This window comes from Ambystoma mexicanum, chromosome 4q (genome assembly GCF_040938575.1).
Source record: "Ambystoma mexicanum isolate Mex_15411 chromosome 4q, UKY_AmexF1_1, whole genome shotgun sequence".
NCBI lineage: Eukaryota > Metazoa > Chordata > Amphibia > Caudata > Ambystomatidae > Ambystoma > Ambystoma mexicanum.
Genome location: NC_090928.1, coordinates 271,127,668 through 271,145,587, shown reverse-complemented (window position 1 = coordinate 271,145,587; position 17,920 = coordinate 271,127,668). Strand labels below are relative to the sequence as shown.

Here is a 17,920-nt window from a genome sequence, read left to right as displayed (position 1 = left end):
AAGGAACCTTTGGGTGTACTCAGAGGTTTACAAGTGCAGGGGCCCAGGACCTATGAAATTCAGAGGAGGACAAGGCACAGCCTGGAGTGGATACATCACATTGCTAGTGAAACAACCCAGTCGAACCAAAAACGAAATGATGCAGACCTGAAGGTTGCATCCCTCAACAAAACAATGTTTGTGAAGATTCAGTCTTTTTTAAGAACATTGTTAAAACATGGCTTTGTTTTCAGTAATTTTCAGTCGTCTAGTCCATTTAAGCTTCTATCAGCCTCATTAGAAGAAGCTGAAACGATTAAGAGGATTTGTAGCAGATTCTCCACCTGTCCAAAAAATGTCTTTCTGTGGGAAGCATCTTTTGAAGAATGTCTAATAACAGGCTGTATTCACAGCTGTGGTAAGGGATACATGGGGCACCCTTGTTCCAAAATGTTGCCTTTCTTCTTTTTTTTTGCAAAAAACATCTTGTCTGTTCTTGGGCCTTCTTCGGCCGACCACGGTGTGGGAAGTCCTGCTCACTCTTTGTCTTTGCCGGTCTCCCTTGGGGAAGCCGGCCCAGTGGCACCAGTGTCTCTGGGCGAACAGGAAACTGGCAGGTCACTGAAACTATGCAGGTCTTTGTCCTCCAGTGTGTCTCCATGGATCCAGTTCTGCCTGGGTGTCTGCCATTACCGAAAGTTTGAATGTAGCATGCTTGATGATTGGCAGGGTCCCTGCATAATAGTCGAGGGCATTGATGCTGCAACCAAAGTCGACCACTGGAAGATCCATTCTGAAGAATAAGAAAGGAGGACACCTCCCAAATAACTGATGCAGCTCCAGCCCTCACTTCTGTGCGACAAGAAAGATCCAGACCGGACGACTTCCTCCCATGGACTGGTGGTCCTAACCAGTCTCAAGACCAGCTACAGTTTGAGCAATCCCCCGATGAGCTGCGATCTTCCAGGCCTGCAATATCCAAATACCCTGGGACCTCTGGCATTGCTGCAGTGCATCGTCTCGTCAAGCGCGGTTCCGGCTGCAAACTTGTGGGCATCTGTCTGGTGCTACACAGACTCCGTCCCGATCGTGGATGTCCCCTCAGCTGAGTTGTGAACCGAGAGTAGGAGGAAAGTCTGCTGGGTGACAACTGTCGCTGCAACAAAGCCTGTGTGGAGCCTCCCCAACCTGGTGCCACAAAGATAGTCTGCTGCTCATCCCTGTGACCAAGTCTGACCACCTACTCCTGCCAAAGGTTCTTCCTCCAGACACTAAGGCAAGAGACCAGAACCGGAGCTGCTGTCGTCTTATCTTGGAGGCATGCCTGTGACATCGCAGTTCTTGACTTAAGAAGGTACTGTCTCACTCCTGGGTACTTACCTAGGCAGTTATTGTGTTGCTGGTCGCTCCACTTGAGATTTTTGAGTCACGTTGAGGTGCATGACCTAACCGTGTTATCCCGTGCCTTAGCACATCCGTCCTAGAGGCAGAAATCCTTCAGGTGGCCTACCTAGCCCCCCTGAACCCTTTTAATCCAATTCCATTACCTACTTTTTACGAAAAGCATATCCTGAAGACTTGACAAATTTGACAGTGTCTGTCTTTCTATGTTCTGCCGCCCAAGGCTCAGTGGTCCCCCGGGTCCGCCATCTGACATTTCCGACACCCATTCCCCAGATAGGGCTGGACTTCTAAAGTTTAGGTCTACACAAATGTATTTAACCTACCAGTATTGCTATTTAGTACATTTTGGTTGATGAATGATTTTCGAACCTAAAGCTACTCTTGATACACCTGTTTCTCATCTAAGGGTCTACTATTGAATTGAGTATTGCAACAGCAAATGTCTACTGTAATGTGTGCAACTTTCTTTCTTACCTGAATTGCATATTGATTTTAACATTGCCTTAGTGTATATAATAAACATATGTTTATTTAACTACAGCGTGTAAGTGTTTCCTGGCTATGTGTGCTCAACAGTTGTTGTACCCTCCTACAGCTCTTCTCCCTAATAGACTAACCCTGGCTGCTCGACCATATCTAACAAACCTTTTGGGTAGTTCAGGCCAAACCTTAAAGTTAGAGCCCTGTATGCCTAAGAGAGTCTTCTGAAGTCCTACCACGGGTGGACTTTAGTAAAACTCCCTCACATCTCCCTCTCAATTACTGCGTAATTACAATAAATTCAAGCACTGAAAACACTCAAGTGAAGCAAATATAAATTGAATATGATCATTTAATTTCCATATCTGCAGGGCAGTCGGCAACAAGCTTTATGGTTCTCGGTACCGTGAACAAATTGTGGATAATCTGCGACGGACAGCAGAGCAGTGCGACTGTTTGCAGTGTTTCTTTGTAATCCATTCAATGGGAGGAGGTAACTTTTTTTTTTCATGTATTGGCAATTTCCCTCTTATTTGCTGAAATCTGTTTTCTTAAATGTAACAAAAAAATATTCTCAAAATTACTTGACTGCAAGCTTGCTTTCTAAATAGCTCTTATTCCACAATTAACTATTGGAGAAGAGTGACATTTAGGGGAAGATGACTGAACAAAGAAGTGAGCTTCAGATCAACAAAACATAAAGTGTTTGGAATTTAGAAGAGGTATTCGTAGACTGTTGGTAACGGGACAGTTGACAGAGGCAAAAACCTGTTTAAAATAGCGAGTAAAATTGTTAAATCATGGGTGCGAAAATACTGGCAGGTATATGAATAGAAAGCAACTAAAAACAGCAGCTATTCGTGGCAGAAATTTCAAAATATTGTTGGCCGGTGTAACAGGTTGGTGAACATATCAGATTTGTAACTGGAAAATGTTATCAAATATACATGAATGCAGATACATCAATGCACTAAAAGAGAGCACATCTGAGAACTAGACTACTCTTTTTAATTGCCTACACTTAAATTCTACAGGAGAATAGATTTCATTATTACCGATTTTAGAGCTCCCTAGATCTGCATTGGATTTTAAAATTAGTAACGTACATTTGTCCGGCTAGGCCCCTGTAGACAGAACACTGAACCTGTACCTGTAAAGAAAGAATGCATTCCAATGGGGATTGACCACTCCTAAAGTAGACAAAGCACTTTCCGGAATTGAACAGTGGCTGCACATATAAACGAATATGATTCACCAAGAGCCGACATCTGCCGTGGTTTCACGAAGAATTCTCTAGAAAGAAGAAAAAATGAAAACCTGATGTCAATGCACCGACCTTTGACCTCCAACCATTTGGACATTAAGAAAAAAGATAAGGGTTCCCTTTTGAACTAAGAAGATACATTAAGGAGTGAAAATACAATCATTTCAAAATATAGTAAAGGTATTTGGAAGGAGATAATTCTGGAAAAGTCCTGGCATGAAAGCGCCTGACCTCCCAGGAAACTAGTACGCAATTAGAGACTTGATTCACAGAACGTTTTCCTATGGGATTGTGCCATTATAAAACACTTCTGTGAATCGTGCCCCTAATTGGAAAAGTGTTTGTACAGAAACTTTAGTCTATGAAGCCTTTCATTTTTTCCACGCTAATTTCTTCCTTGTTACCAGTACAGATCTACAAATTGACCAATCCAATTTAAAATACTTTAACATTGTCTGGTGAGGAAGCTTCAAGGAGTGGAATCTTGCCTTTGAGGGTCTGGAAGGAGTTCACCAAGTTTTGGGAGGATTCGATCTTCAGAAGACGGTGCACTGCCCAATGGTCGCAGGTCCCAGGGTATTGGCGGTTTGCAGCCAAGGAACGTTGCAGCTTGTCATTGGATGGCTCAACATGCATCCCATAATGAGGGGAATCTCAAACTCCCTGGCTCCTGATGTCAGAGCGCCACTCTGCAATCTCGAGCATAATGGTGGTTAGTATTTGGGGTCAGGCGCTCTTCTCAGGACCTTCTTTGGACTCCTCTATCTTGTGGGGCACTGTGAGAAGATCTTGAACTTAACTCATGTGGAGAACAATGGGCACAGTGGAGCAATTGATTTCTATTGGCCCATGGGCTAACATTAGAGTTATGATAACTAGGGACCCCTGAGCCTTACTAATAGTCCATTAGACTTATTTGAGCACTGCATGACCCTGTGTGGTCAGTTTCTGTCGTGTCTTTGAATCTGAAAAGTTATGCCAATTTACCTATAATAATTTGTTTTCATTACTTGCAAATACTTTTTGTTTACCTTCTCTTATTATAGATTTATCAAATGTTGTGTTTGCCAAACATTTCAACCATCGCCCACCTTCTGAAGAGTTGCCTTGACTGATCAGCTATGTTACCTCTTGCAAAGTCAGAATAATTCTGATGAAGCACCCTGTAAACTAGGATAGGTTTGTATATCTCGTCCCTTGAAATAAGGCCTGACAAAAATCTCTGTAACACAAACCGGTAGACGCACCAGCAAAACCTGCTTAACTCTATTAAGCTATCAGTGAACTAAAATAGTGAACAAGTGGACTAGGTGCCAATCCCTGAGAAACTGGGTATTCTCACCACAAGGCCTTCCCTTGGACGCTTGACTAGGTAGGTCACCTGCCACACTACCATGACCCCAGAAAAACGTTCTTTAAACACAATTTTTGTAATGAATTTCCTGTGTATTTTGTATCCCTCCTTTAGTACAATTCTGAGTTATAAGTGTCCAACATTAGAGTTTCAATCTGGTTTACTGTGATTTTCTCTTGAACAGGTAATTGTTTGTCATTATGTTATTTACTGTATGTTTAATGAAAGAGTGGAATTTCTGTAGAGATTAGCTTGGGTATTCCTTTTATTTCAATAATTGCACAGTATTTGTTTGGGCGCTTCCTCTGTTGACCCTCCTCACTGGAGCGTAGAGGTTGCCCTAAATCCATGTTGCCAAAGGGGGTGTAAATAAATGTGATGCCTTTTTGGGATACAGTGTCACCTGGATGAAGTCAAATACAGTGGTGTATCCCAGATGATTAACATACAAGGCTGTGCGTCACTAACTTTACGGTGGGTTAACAAATAACAAAACACCATGGCATCTGTATACCATGAGAGATGCACATTGCACATCAATACAGCCTGCAGAAGCTGAAACCAACCATTCAACGATGCCCTAGGGTGAACCAAGATTTTGTTCCCAACTTATTTCAATCAAAATTAATATTCTTCCTGCAGTGCTCTGCCGATTCAATACCTCAGTGACGAAAAACATCTACCTAAGCTTAGAAAAAATGCTGGCTGACTGTTTGAATTAAAATAAGTCGCTGATCTCTCATAAAGCTGAAAAATGGCAAATCAATATAGAGACTTTGGATTCCCTCAACGGCGTGAATACTACGAATCATACAGATTATCAAACATGTTATACTGGCTACCCGGCTGGCAACCCTGACTGGGAAGCCTACGCAACCCATAAAACTAAAGTGAGACACATTCTTTTTATAAGGTACTTGGCTTCGCTGTCAGAGGAAATAGACTTAATAAGATGTACATTCTTTATTAACTGCACACAGATAAGTCTGTTACCTTTTCTGTTGTTTTCTCCAATTTTTCCAAATCCCTATTTCATAAATCAGGAAAGGTCCTACATTGACACTCTTAGGGCCAAAAGTGGATATTCCGCACGTACAAAATAATAGAAGACAGAAAAATGCTTTCCTTTTTTTTTTGTCTTTGTGCAAAAATAAACCTCTCACCCGAGCAACTTGAGGATTATTATGTTTTAAGTCAATGAATTCGGTTGTGTAATTCCTCAGGTTAAACAGTGGCACAGGGTGAGATGAAACGGTCTACCCTGTGCTCCTTAAGCATTTTCAGCCTTAAAAATCTCCAGAGCTAGACAGCAACTAGCCTGCCCTTCCTAAACAGACAAAGACGTAATGGAGCACAAGAACATCAAAAATAGAATCCAAGGCTTTTTGGTCATCACACGCATAATGGTAACTTGCCCTCAGCTTACTGAATGGTGGCTGTAAGTATACAATAGGACGTTGCTGGCCATGAAGGAAAACATTCAAGCATGAATATTGTCCATGACATGAGCACACTTTAAAAAAGAAAGATGTATCATAACTCTGGATAGCAAAAAGTGTGAAGATCAGAAGAAAAAATTCAATTGTGTTCATCTATTGCGTTTCAAGCTGGAATCCAGCCCCTAGGTGCGGGACCGGGTGAACCCCTGCTGCTAGGCGTTGTCTTGCTTCCAAGACCAGCATGTTGCGCCTACCGGGCTAAAAGAAGCAATGTTGTGACAATGGTATTCGAAACAAAGGATTAGGAGGTTGACCAGAAGACATGTTTTACTACGGGAATTTTATTTAAATTCAAGAAAACGCCTTATTGACCCTATTTCCAATAGGGGTGCTCCCTACCAACTAAACTAAGGGTGCTCATCAGTATTAGTCAAAATAATAAAACATGTCCTTTGTCCAAATCCTAACTTCTAAACTGGCCCTATCCCTTAGGGATACCAACTAAAAAGGTAAAGTTGGCAATATAGGTTGCCCTCAATGTTCTTTGTTCTGCCATCTCCCAGTGCTTCTAGGAATCCCCCCTGATTCTATTGTCCACAAAGATTTAATAGGAGACTAGGGGCTTCATTACGAGTGTGCCGGTCCGGTAACAACAGTGCCGGTAAGCTACTGGCACTGTTGTTACCAGACCAGCATACTCCGAATGGGTGCCTTTCCACCCGCCAGGTCTGACCTGGCGGGTGGAAAGGCACCCGCTCGCAGACTTTGACAGAAGCACTGGTACTGTTGCACACAGTGCCGGTGCTTCCGTCCTCACCATTCCCATTGAGTACAATGGGATTGGAATGGGAATGGGGAGTAATTTTTTCTGCCGCCCGGCAACAGGGGAATTACCGGGACCGCCGGAGCTGTAATGCCATGGTAATTCCCCAATGTCAGGTGCCGGAAAAAAACAACCCTGGCGGCAGCCGTGCCATTTGTACCGCCAGGGTCGTAATGAGGTAGGTCTCCTGACTTGATCAGTTCCTGTCCATCCTATCAAACTTCAAATAACGAAAAGGTTTTATGCTTGGGTACATATTATAAACTCTCAAGTTCCAAAGTTCCCTCAGTGGTCGTAGATGAAGGTATAGCTCTTTAATCTTCATCCACAAACTACTTGCGTCTCTTCCCACGATATACCAATCTTGCTTAATTGTGATTTCCCATTGGTATGATCCTTTACTTGCTTTATAGGGCCCTCTTGGCTCCCTAGTTTCTCTTCTTTCCAGTTTCTCACTTGATTCGCAGGGGTATGGATGTCCCCTCCTAGTTTTATCTTCCTCCACCAAGTACTTGGGTCTCTCCCCGTGCGATTCCAGACTGGCCTGTTTCTGGTTTCCCTTTGGGATGGTTCTTTACTTCCTTTGTAGGGCCTTCTTGGTTCCCTTGTTTGTCTTGTTCCCAGTTTCTCCCTAGGGGTAATGTGTATCTCCTCCTAATATATATTTCTCTTAGTTTTGGTGTGCAGCTTTGAACAGTTTGGCTGATTCCAAGACTAGTGTTTGTAAGGTTCCCGTACCCACTCATAGTATTTATGTTCGTCTCCCTCTCTAAATCTTGTTGCCCCTCGCAGGGAGATAGATTCTTCAATCCTTCTCACGGCCTCACAGTTTGGTCTCTGTGCCCTCTCTAGTGCCAGCAACCCGCATACCTTCTCCATAGCAGGTCCTGCTCCAGCGAGGTGGCTTTCTCCCCAGCTCCTGAGCATCCTTTCCTGAAGATAATCCAGAGGGTTTCTTTGCTTGCTACTATGTTGCTCTTTCTGGTTTTGCGTAGTGTTACCGGAAGGCTCGTTATTCTCGTTCACGCAATTCTGCTTTGTTACCCGTGCTTCATGCCCACCACCTCCTCTGCATGGTCAAGCCTTCCCTTGTGGCCAGATCTGCTCAGCTTCGCTGATTCTGCACACCCCTGTGCCTCATCAGCCATTTCTCAAGATCACTCCTGTTTCTTTGTAGGTTTCTCCCAAGGTCTCCCCCCCGGACCGCCTCCCGGCTGCTTCTTAGCACCACAGCCGGCCCCGGCTCCACCTCCCAATGACGTTGGTACGTCAGAGGCTTGCCTGTTCATGTCACTTCTCCTTCTCCATTCAAGGGGGAAAGTCATTTTATTCTTGTTACCACATACCAAAGGGGACTGTTTAACTGTCAATCCCATTGAGAGGACAGCATTGCCTTGAGCCAACTGTTCCATTACACTTTCTACAGTATTTGGAGTTCCCAGCTGACAGTCGGATCCACTTCTGGTATTCCCATATATGCAGACAATGTCATTGTAGGGAGTTCCTTACCAGAATGGGAGTGCATTTCACCTGGTGGAGAGTCTCTCCAAGTGAGGCCCTGCTTTCCAAAACCCCTAGGGAGAGTTTTGCGTGGCAGGCTCCCTCCCTAGCATCAAAGGGGCTAGGACTCCCCGCTCCACCCCCCAAGGAAGAAGGGACAACACCTCCAAATTTGTCACACTGGCTTAAAAGACAATTCTTGCAAACTTGTAATGATCACAAATAAAGTAAGAGGAAGGCACTGAGTTTTCATAAATGTGGGACTGTTAATTGACAATGTATGACTAACCTACTTTTGCATCTTAATTCAAGAAAACACCACAATTCTTTCCAGAGGACAAACATCTACCCGGTCCATACTAAACGGATATCATCTTAATCTCTTTACCCCAGGAGTGTTATATGATGTATTAAAAACAATCATTTAAACGACTTATTTCTTTGGGCAAATCCAATCTTCAATTATGGTAAAGTAAATTAATCAGAGTTGTCTGCAATGGGGTTATACTATTATCTTGATTGCTTGAGATAAAAAGTTAAACAATCCAAAAGAATATGTATCCCCCTATTGCGCCAACTCAACAAATAATACGTTTTTAAGTAGGTGAGAGCAAAAATAAATCTTGATTTCGGTTAGATGATTTTCAAATAGATTGACTTTAATTGAATTCAAAGTAATATTTCAGAACTCTCATTTCAGAACTCTACACGTGTTTCGCCCTATTCAATGCATAGGGATCTTCAGGAGAATATCTAACAAAGTAAACAAACAAAAAAAGTTTGAAATGTGGTATGTAGTGAAACCAATAACAATTCAAAACACATTCAATTGTTTTCAGAGAATAGTAAAACAAACTTAATTTTAACATATTTGCGAAGATTTCAACTAAGGATTTGTGATTTAAGCATTTTAGGATAGGTTGCTCATAGTTTAGCTTGCTTTATTTCTAGAAAGGCTACTCGCCTATTTTATGTAAAAGTTCTGCATTTTTTATTACTTTGAATTTGCTGGCCTGAGTGGAAACAGGATATTACAGTAACAACTTCTAGTCAACAAAAGAGTATCCAAAGGGTTATTTAAACATTTAAATATTCAGCAAATAGTGGGATGCAAAATGCTTTCCTTAGAATCAAGTTAATTCTGGATAACAACGGGGATCCGATGGTCTTCCTTCTCCGTGCAGAAGTTGTGTTGCACTGAGCTTTTAATCAAATCCGCAGGCTTTTACGGCCGCTAAACGCCATGGTGACGTCAACGCACTCATGATGCGAGTGGGTGATGATGTCATAACGTTTGTGGCATTGCAGCTAGTAGAAAAGGTTTTCAATCTTATTACTTGAATAAACGATGTTATACTATTGTGTAAAATTACAATTTGTAATTCATTTAGATGGTTTTTAGCGTTTATAGTTAAATATATGCTCTACCAGTCAACACTGTTTATTCTCTATGAGCACATTTCTTTTTTCTTTGAAACAGATTGGTGCAAATAAGAGATTTGGTGTAGAATAAAAAAGTGAAATATGAGAAAGAATGTTATGACAGGAAGAAAGTAGAAGAGAGAGAAAGGTTGAATTAAAGACAATTTGAAAATCTTGGAAAAACCTGGAGAAAACCATATGGTAAATAGATAACTTATCACAAAAAATGTTAAATATTCATCATCTTTCAAAGCCAATTGAAAAACGAATTATCTCAATTCAGGCCAGAGTCGCAAGTGTCCATGATGCAGATCCATTTGGATTCTTTTTGCCTCAGTGTTAGTTCTTTATTGGCGCCTCTCAGCAAGTCTTCAATGTGTTCTAGGTCATAAATCAGAAGTTCTTCCGTTTTCAAGTCTGGATGTTCCAGATTGACATGTGATGCAAGTGGGTAGCGTAGATCTTTGTTTCTGATTGCCCTGAGATGTTCAAAAATTCTGTTTTTTAAACATCTGATGGTACTGCCAATGTAAAATTTCAAGCAGGTGCACCTGATCCCATAAATTACATATTGGCTGTTACAGTTAATATGTTGCAAATTGTTAGTTTGTTTTCCGTTTGACAAGTTGATCCGTTTTGTTCCGTTAGCAATTTGCAGACAAAGTTCCATATCTGTAAATGCTGTGTAGGGGTTTTTGCTTCAACAAGCTCCTTAAATCTTTTGTTTTTAAGAGTTGCAAATGACTTGGGCTTACTATGTTCTTAAGCGTTGGTGCTTTTCTATAGCTAATACGTGGCATTTCATCTATGTGCTTCCTCACATTGTCATCCAATTTTAGAATATTCCAATATTCAAGATTGTACGCATAATTGAGGCATCTGAGCTGTAGGTGGTGATGAACTTAGTTGTTTGCTCTAGTTTTTGTTTTTTAGGTTTATCCTTCAGAAGGAAATCTCTTGTGATTGTTTCAGCTTTGATGATAGATTCTCTCAATTTGCAGGGTTTGTACCCTCTTTGTTTGTTTGAATTTCCTGATTGTGTGTTCTATGTTGGATTCATAGGCTGACTGTGTACTGCAGTTTCTTTTAAGACGCAATATTTCTCCATACGGTATGTTGGCAATTACATGTCTCGAACGATTGCTACTCGCATGTAAAATGCTGTTGCCCGCTGTTGCCCGCTGTAAGTTTTGTGAAGAGGTTGGTAAAATGTTATTGTGATCTGTAAACAATTCTAAATCTAGAAATTGGATTTTCTCTTTGCTCTGATTCATTGTGAACTGTAAGTTGAATGCATTATTATTCAGTAATTCCACATATTGAGTTAGCTCCATTGTGTCTCCTCCCCAAATCAAAATAATGTCATAAAAGGCTGCATGTTTCCAGGCGTGGTTAAGCTTGAAAAAGCCCATAAAGGGGCTTGCATACGATGGAACAAATTTGGCACCCATCGCGGTTCCTTGGAGTTGTTTGTATATTGATTTTTCAAAACAAAAGGTATTGTTGCTGAGTTTAACATTTGAAGGATCATTTTGTTTTGCTCTTTATATGATATAGACCGTGTTTTTAGAAAATATTCTGTGGTTTTTAGCCCCTGATCATGTTTGATGCTGGTATACATTGAGACAACGTCCAAAGTAACAAAAGTGTAGTTTTTTTGCCAAGGTATGGAATCCAATTGTTGGATTATATGTTGAGTATCACGGATGAATGAAGCCAGTTGCACTGTGAGCGGTCGAAGGTGAATATCTGTGTACTGGGAAATACTGGGGAGTGTTGTAGTGACCTCAATCAAAGTCACCCAGAAACATACCATCAGAGAGGGGTAATGATACCAACATTCCTTTATCATGGATTGCTGAACTCTCTGTCCTCTTTGGCAGCTCCTAAAACAGCCTTATAGAAGTAAAATAACTCCCTAACAACCAGAATTGTGGCAGCCCCCTCACAAGACCCTGTCAGACTGACACTGCCTTTGTCAATGCAAGTGCAAAGTCCAAGACATGTGAGAAAAGCAGTCTCACAACGAGGAAATGGTGCAACCACAATCCCTATGGCTTCAATAAGGTGCAATGAGAGATTGAGAATCACTTTCCATGCAAGCGCGGAACGCCGCAAACGGATGAACATTCACAGACAGAACTCCAAGATAATGGCAACGTTATGAGCTGCTTATAAAGATGCGGAACAAACAGAGGCGATAAATACATAATTACCCAATGCAAAGAGACTCCTTTAAACAGATTTGAAGATTTGTTAGGAGAAGCTCAGAGCAAAAACCAATCCAAAACTCTGAGACAAACCGACAGGCTCCCAACTAATGCCAAGGGCCGAGACAATTTCCAAAAACCCTGAAGGACTATAACAGGGAATGGATCAATCTGAAAATGCCAGAAGACTGGGGAAAACATTCCCTGGAAGCAACAGGAAACCACTACTCTCCTCTCTTTCCCCCAGAAGCTCACTGGTTATATCTAGGCTGGACTACTGCAACATCCTCTTTCTAAATCTGCCTGCTTTTACTCCCTGCCCTCTGCAACTCATCCAGAACAGTACTGCGAGACTTGTCCTTGGCCTCAAGCCCAGGGATCGTATCTCTCCAGCACTGAAATCTCTGCATTGGTTCCCAGGGGCTGCAAGGATTAAGTTCAAGACCCTCTGCATTGTCCACAAGGCCTTCTGGGGCCTGCATCCTCAATACCTCCAACTCTCTCTTCCTAAATACCTTCCTACTCGAGCTATTTGCTCCTCCACCTCCAACTCCCTCAGGGTCAGTCGCTTCTCCAAACGAGTTGGTTGTAGATCTTTCTTCAGCTGGGGCCTCCCTCTGGAACATCCTCCCTGGCTCTCTGAAACTCGAGGAGAACCATCTCCGGTTCCGGAAGCACCTCAAGACCTTCCTCTTTGCTTCTGCCTTCTCTCTTCCTCTCCCCTGCTGATTTCCTGTCTCATACTGCACTGGTCACCTGGCTACCTTCTGATTTTGGGCCCAGGTCCCTACCCACCCAGTTGCACGCCTGCACTGCCTCCCAGAAACCCTTGCACTTAGATCTGTGTCTGTAACCCTACAGTCCCCCTACCTGCACTTTTGGACACCTACTGTCTTCACTTACCTTTGCACCTACCTACCACTTGCTGGCCGCACTTTAGCACTGCCCCCTCCCCTTTACCCTGGCACTTTTCCCTTCCCCCCTTCCCTTGCGCAATCTTAATGTCACTTGGACTAGTAAGATCGTTGTCTCTGTCCTCCCTCTGTTCCCCCTTCCTTGTCTCTTTGCGCCTTGAAACACTTGTTTAAAGGCGTGTTACAAATGCCATATCATATCAGACTATCTGGGACAAGGTAGTACATATGTTGGCAGAAGTACAGTCCAGCTACTCTGGAAAGTGTGCGCCAGAGATCCTACACATGCGCCAGAGATCCTACACACAAGCTGGTATGCTGAATGGAAGAGTGAACCTAGAGAGAGGTCCCAGAGCCAAGCGGTGACACCAAAAGGAAACTTAAAGGCAAAAGACTTCCTTTAGACTTCTAATAATAGAGCCCCCTCACAGAGGGGTAAATAATATTGGGTGACAGAGTTAAAGGCATGTCGTTGTCATAGGGAAAAAGAGACCCCCTCCCAGCCTGGGGTAGTGGGCCTACAAGGGTGTATGCAAGAGCCTGTCCTACTGTGATGGTGCAGTTGGGAGTGCCCCAGTCCCTGAACCCCTTAAATGTACCCTGATGATTGATTTTGTTACCGCTGCCTGTCCCGCATTACCTTGCACCATCAATGCTGGCCAGAGTTCTCTGTTTAGTTCATAACTGCAAGTACTAGCATGACTGCGACATCAGAAGGGGCCAGAATACTGTGGAAAGAAGACATTGGCATGTACACTGACCCGGACCCTCTAGTGTCGGTTGTGCACCCACAATGAACACTCCAGGAAAGCAGCCCCACCAGCAAACTCTGACAACGGCAAACATAGGCTTATTCAAAAGCCATATGTGAAAAGGGTGTGGGGCCAACCAGGGTTGTTTAAGGCTGTCCACATACAAACACACCCCTGGAAAAGGAGCAGGCATAGATTGGCCCAAAGTTTTAGCTGAAATGTGGAACCTATAGAGGGGTGCAAGAAGGCCAGAAGAAGGTAATCATGGGTATTACATTTCCCAGAAGATTGAAAGAAAGTGAAATGTGTTAGTTGAGATGAGAAGGTTTGAAGCTGGACCTAGAGACATTATGAAGGATTGAAGGTGGAGCAGATTGCTGAGGAATCTGTGGAGGAATGGGAGGAAGGTGCGGGTGAGAGGTGTGTGTGTGTGTGTGGTTCCAAATAGACATGTTGCTATGATTGTGGCAGTGTGTGGTAGCAGGGAACTGGGTAGATAAGTAGTGTGAGAGTATTGAGGATGAAGGAGAGAGTAGACAAGTGACGGAGGGTGTGAGAAAGGATGGAGTTGTAGACAAGGAGGTTGCTGGCATAAGGAAGCAGACGGAGGAGGGAGGAGATAGAGCTTGAAATGGGGGATAGAAGCGCAAAAAGAGTACTGGGACAGGAGAGGAAAAAGGTGGGGGAGAGAGAGTGAAAAGAAGGATGAGGGAGTGAGAGGAGAGGGAGTGACCAGACCAGGGTGGCTATAACTGTGTGAGAGAGGGAGGAGGCTGTGAGAGCGAAGGGAGGAGAGTAGTGAGTAGGCAGGCAAGATCAAGGAAAGAAGTAAGAGGGACAATATCTGAGAAGATACAGGCATCATTTAGAACCTTATCAAGACAATTCTTGTTGAGTGGTTAGAATAGGTTACCCTCTGTAAGTCCTAGAGTTAGATAAGACCTTGGCCTTTAGGCCCTACTGATGCAGAGAGGCTAGTTAAGATAGTAGGGGGTTATGCAGCCATAGTCTCCACACTAACCTTGGGTGATGGGGAAGCATGGCTCAGGGTGGACGGAGCCTCCAGATGTCTGAAGGATCAGCTGGAATCGACCCTTAGCCAAGTCCACATACAGTCTCAGGAATTTTTAAAAACCCAGTTTAAAAGACTCTGAACTTTCCATCTCACTCTTGGGGTTATCAAGGCCATATCTGACAATTGTCTGTCGGAAAATGACCCTGAATGTGAGGGGTGAAATCCCTATTGTTATTGAAAGTGAATGCTGTGGGAAAGACCTACAAGTGAATGCTGTAAAAATCCATGGTCTAGAAGAGACTTGAATTAGTGAAAGCTGAGAACCTGAACCTGAATCGAAAATCTGAGAGAGACCACCTGATACTCTAAAGTATTAGAGGTTGGTGAAGTCCACAACAAGTGATGCAAGGAGGACTTCAGGGAACACAAAGTGTAAACTTGAAGCACCAGCGGCTGAAGTTAAGTCTGAGGAGAGAAACTTGAGAAAGTTGAAACCTGGGAGACGTCTTAGGAGGCATTGCGAAAGCAGGCAGACCGAAGACTGGTCCAGTCTCTGAGTGACACCTCGAAGAGCCTTCCCAGAAGAACGTTTTCATTATGTTCTCTTAGACGATGGTTCTACATTCAAGAATAGGATTTGTGGGCTCTTTTTGTTGGCCACACCTTGGGACATTTAGTTTTATAGCTTAGGGTATCCCTGAGTCTAAGTATGTATTAAGTTTAAGGTATGAACTTGGTTTGCCATGTCCCTGTGATAATGTGTTATAGATTAAAGATTCACAGGAGGAACAAGTACGTATTTTGTTTTTATTTTAATGTGTTAGTTAATTAAAACTTTACACATATATAAATACATTCATTTAGATGTCATAACATACTTACAAAAAAAGCAAACATACAATCCGTGTCAAATCAAGGAAATTGGTAAATACATGTACAAATATTAATTATTTTCATTCACTACATAAATAAAATGTATTAAAACAATATCAACAGGGGTAGTGATTGTCCTTTCTTCTTATTCAACCAGTAATTTTACTTTACTACCATCCATACTCTGTAGAGGGCGATACGGGTGGTTTTCGAGTTTGTGATTAGACACTGCAACTAAAATTCCCTTTCCTTAATGGTGTCCAAGTCGTGTACATGGGCACCTAAACTTTGTACATAAATAGGGCCCATCGTGGAGCAAGCCGTCAAAACATGCATCCCAGTCTCCAGACATTCGTTGTACTCCTACGTCCCGTCCCCTTTCCTCCATACTTATGGGACATCTCTCCGTCCTGTGGGACGGGACCGGAGCACTTTGTAAAAAGCATCCAAAAAATGTTTTCAAAAATGTTGTCCTTCCTCTCTTTCTTGCGCGGGGCCCGGCACGTGGCCGTAACCCCGCCCTCCTTGGCTCTGCCCCGCGCATCACCCATCAGTCCTTTTCTCCGCTTGTTCGGGACTGGACGCACTTGCATCCGCAGAAGTTTTTCTTCCCTTTTTTCCTCTCTGGCTCTCGCTAGCGATCGTGTACTAGTCTGTCTACGTCGTTCAAACTAGACTTTCCTGATTGTTCATCGTGTCAGCGACGCTTCGCGAGGGTGGATCCCCATCCTCTTTGTTTAGAGTGTTTGGGTCCGGATCACCGTTGGGACTCCTGTTTTTACTGTGACTCCCTTTCGGTCCGGGCTCTTCAACGTCAGTTGGAGTGGTGGGAGGAGGTGTTCCGACGAACTCCCCCTTCGCATTTTCAAGAGTTTATCGACGAAAAGAAGAAGCGCCCGGTAAGTTCTTTACTTTTCAGAGCACCCAGGCCGGGAGACACCTTTCCGGGTTCTTCCCGAACCGGGAGGGGCGTTGATCGCTCTGTCACCGGGGATTGCCCTGAGGTGCCCGCGGGACCTAATAATTGTACTGGAGTTTTCTCCGAGGGTCTCCGTAAGGGGCCTGTGAATACCAGAGTACGCTCCGAGGCCCCTCCTGTGGTGGCTGCTTGTAGACCCAATTCTACTGAGTCGTGGGGTACCGGAGCTCGCTCTGAGGCCTCTTTCGGCTTCCCTCAAAAATAAGACCGGGGTACGCCCCTAGGCCTTAGTTGGGCTTGGTGTTACCGAACGGATGTTCGAGGCCCACGCTAGTAAGGCTGTTACCGGACTTGGGTCCGAGGTCCCTCGTGCAGAGGCTAAAGTTACCAACTCTTCTGAGAGGTCTGGCAAGACCTTATCAGTGAAGGTTGTTTCTCACTGTTCCTGCTCTTGCGGCGACACCAGATCTGTTGAGGGGGCAAAGCAGGAAAGTTCTTCTTTTGCCGGTAGTGCTGAGGTCCTTCCTGGGAAGGCTAATTTGGCGGTTGGTATGCCGCAGAAACATTCCAGGCCTCATAGTACCGGCTCTGCCGAGGTTCCTTATGTTAAGGCTAAACTTAAGACCCCTGATTCATCGACGGAGACCACTGCCTCACGTGCCGCAGTTCCCCTCAGGTGATGACAAAATGGCACCCGTTCCCACCACGGCGGCCATTTTGGGCGCTACCCCTACAACTACGCCATCGGCCCCAGGTGTAGGGCTTGGCTCAGCGGGTGAACATAGGGTTCCTTGTGCGCATCCTTATCGGCCAGTCTATGATTGGAATGCTCGGATGCCCCTTCCGCACAATGTTTCATTGCCTGCGGGGTCGGCACCTTAGATTTTCGTGGATATGTCGGGTGATGGGCCGTTGTGGCAACCTTCCCCGTTGCGTCCCTGGAATTATCCTCCTCATGAGAGGCCTCCTCCGGTTCCAAAGCAGTCCTCGGAGGAAGCCTTTTTCAGCAAATTTCAGACGCTTATGCGTACTGACCCCTTGAGGGAATATTTCAAAGGGCTTTTCAGAGAAATATGTCCACCTGCGCCTCCAGCTCCACCCGTTCTGCTGGCGCCCTCTTTACCTACGGTGCCTTCTCCTACTCTCCCGCCTTTGCCTCCATTGTTCCCTGTGGACAAGGCAGTGCCTGACACGGCTCAGCAGGATCCTGACCTGTCTGATGATGCGCAGGTCGATCAGGACAACAAGGACCTGCCCCGCTCTATTAGAGCTTTTCATGACCGGGTACTGGACATGATGTGCTTCTTGGATGTTCCAGTGCACGAGGCACCGCGCGCAGGAGGGCATGCTTTCTGCGGCGTTCACCCTGTCTCCTTTTGGAGCGTACCGGCCTGTTCTTGCAGAAGGACGTTCTGGCCGAGGTCCGCAGGGTCTTGGAAAAGCCACACTCTGGACTTTTCGTCAATAAGAAAATTGGCGCGCGATACAGGCTGCATTTTTCGGAAAAGGTGGCCCTGTTGTCTGGTCTGCCCCCCTCCTCCACGGTGGTGGCTGCGGCCAATGCCAAACTGG

The 17,920-nt window shown here is 44.3% G+C and overlaps 1 protein-coding gene across 2 annotated transcripts in view; it reads left to right on the top strand.

The window, feature by feature from the left end:
- TUBE1 (tubulin epsilon 1) overlaps positions 1–17,920 on the top strand; it is a 317,390-nt gene that overhangs the window by 158,342 nt on the left and 141,128 nt on the right. For both annotated transcript variants that reach the window (XM_069607852.1, XM_069607853.1), the window contains one exon: positions 2,235–2,356. In XM_069607852.1, the coding sequence (XP_069463953.1) occupies positions 2,235–2,356 (122 nt within the window). The remainder of the gene's footprint in view (positions 1–2,234; positions 2,357–17,920) is intronic.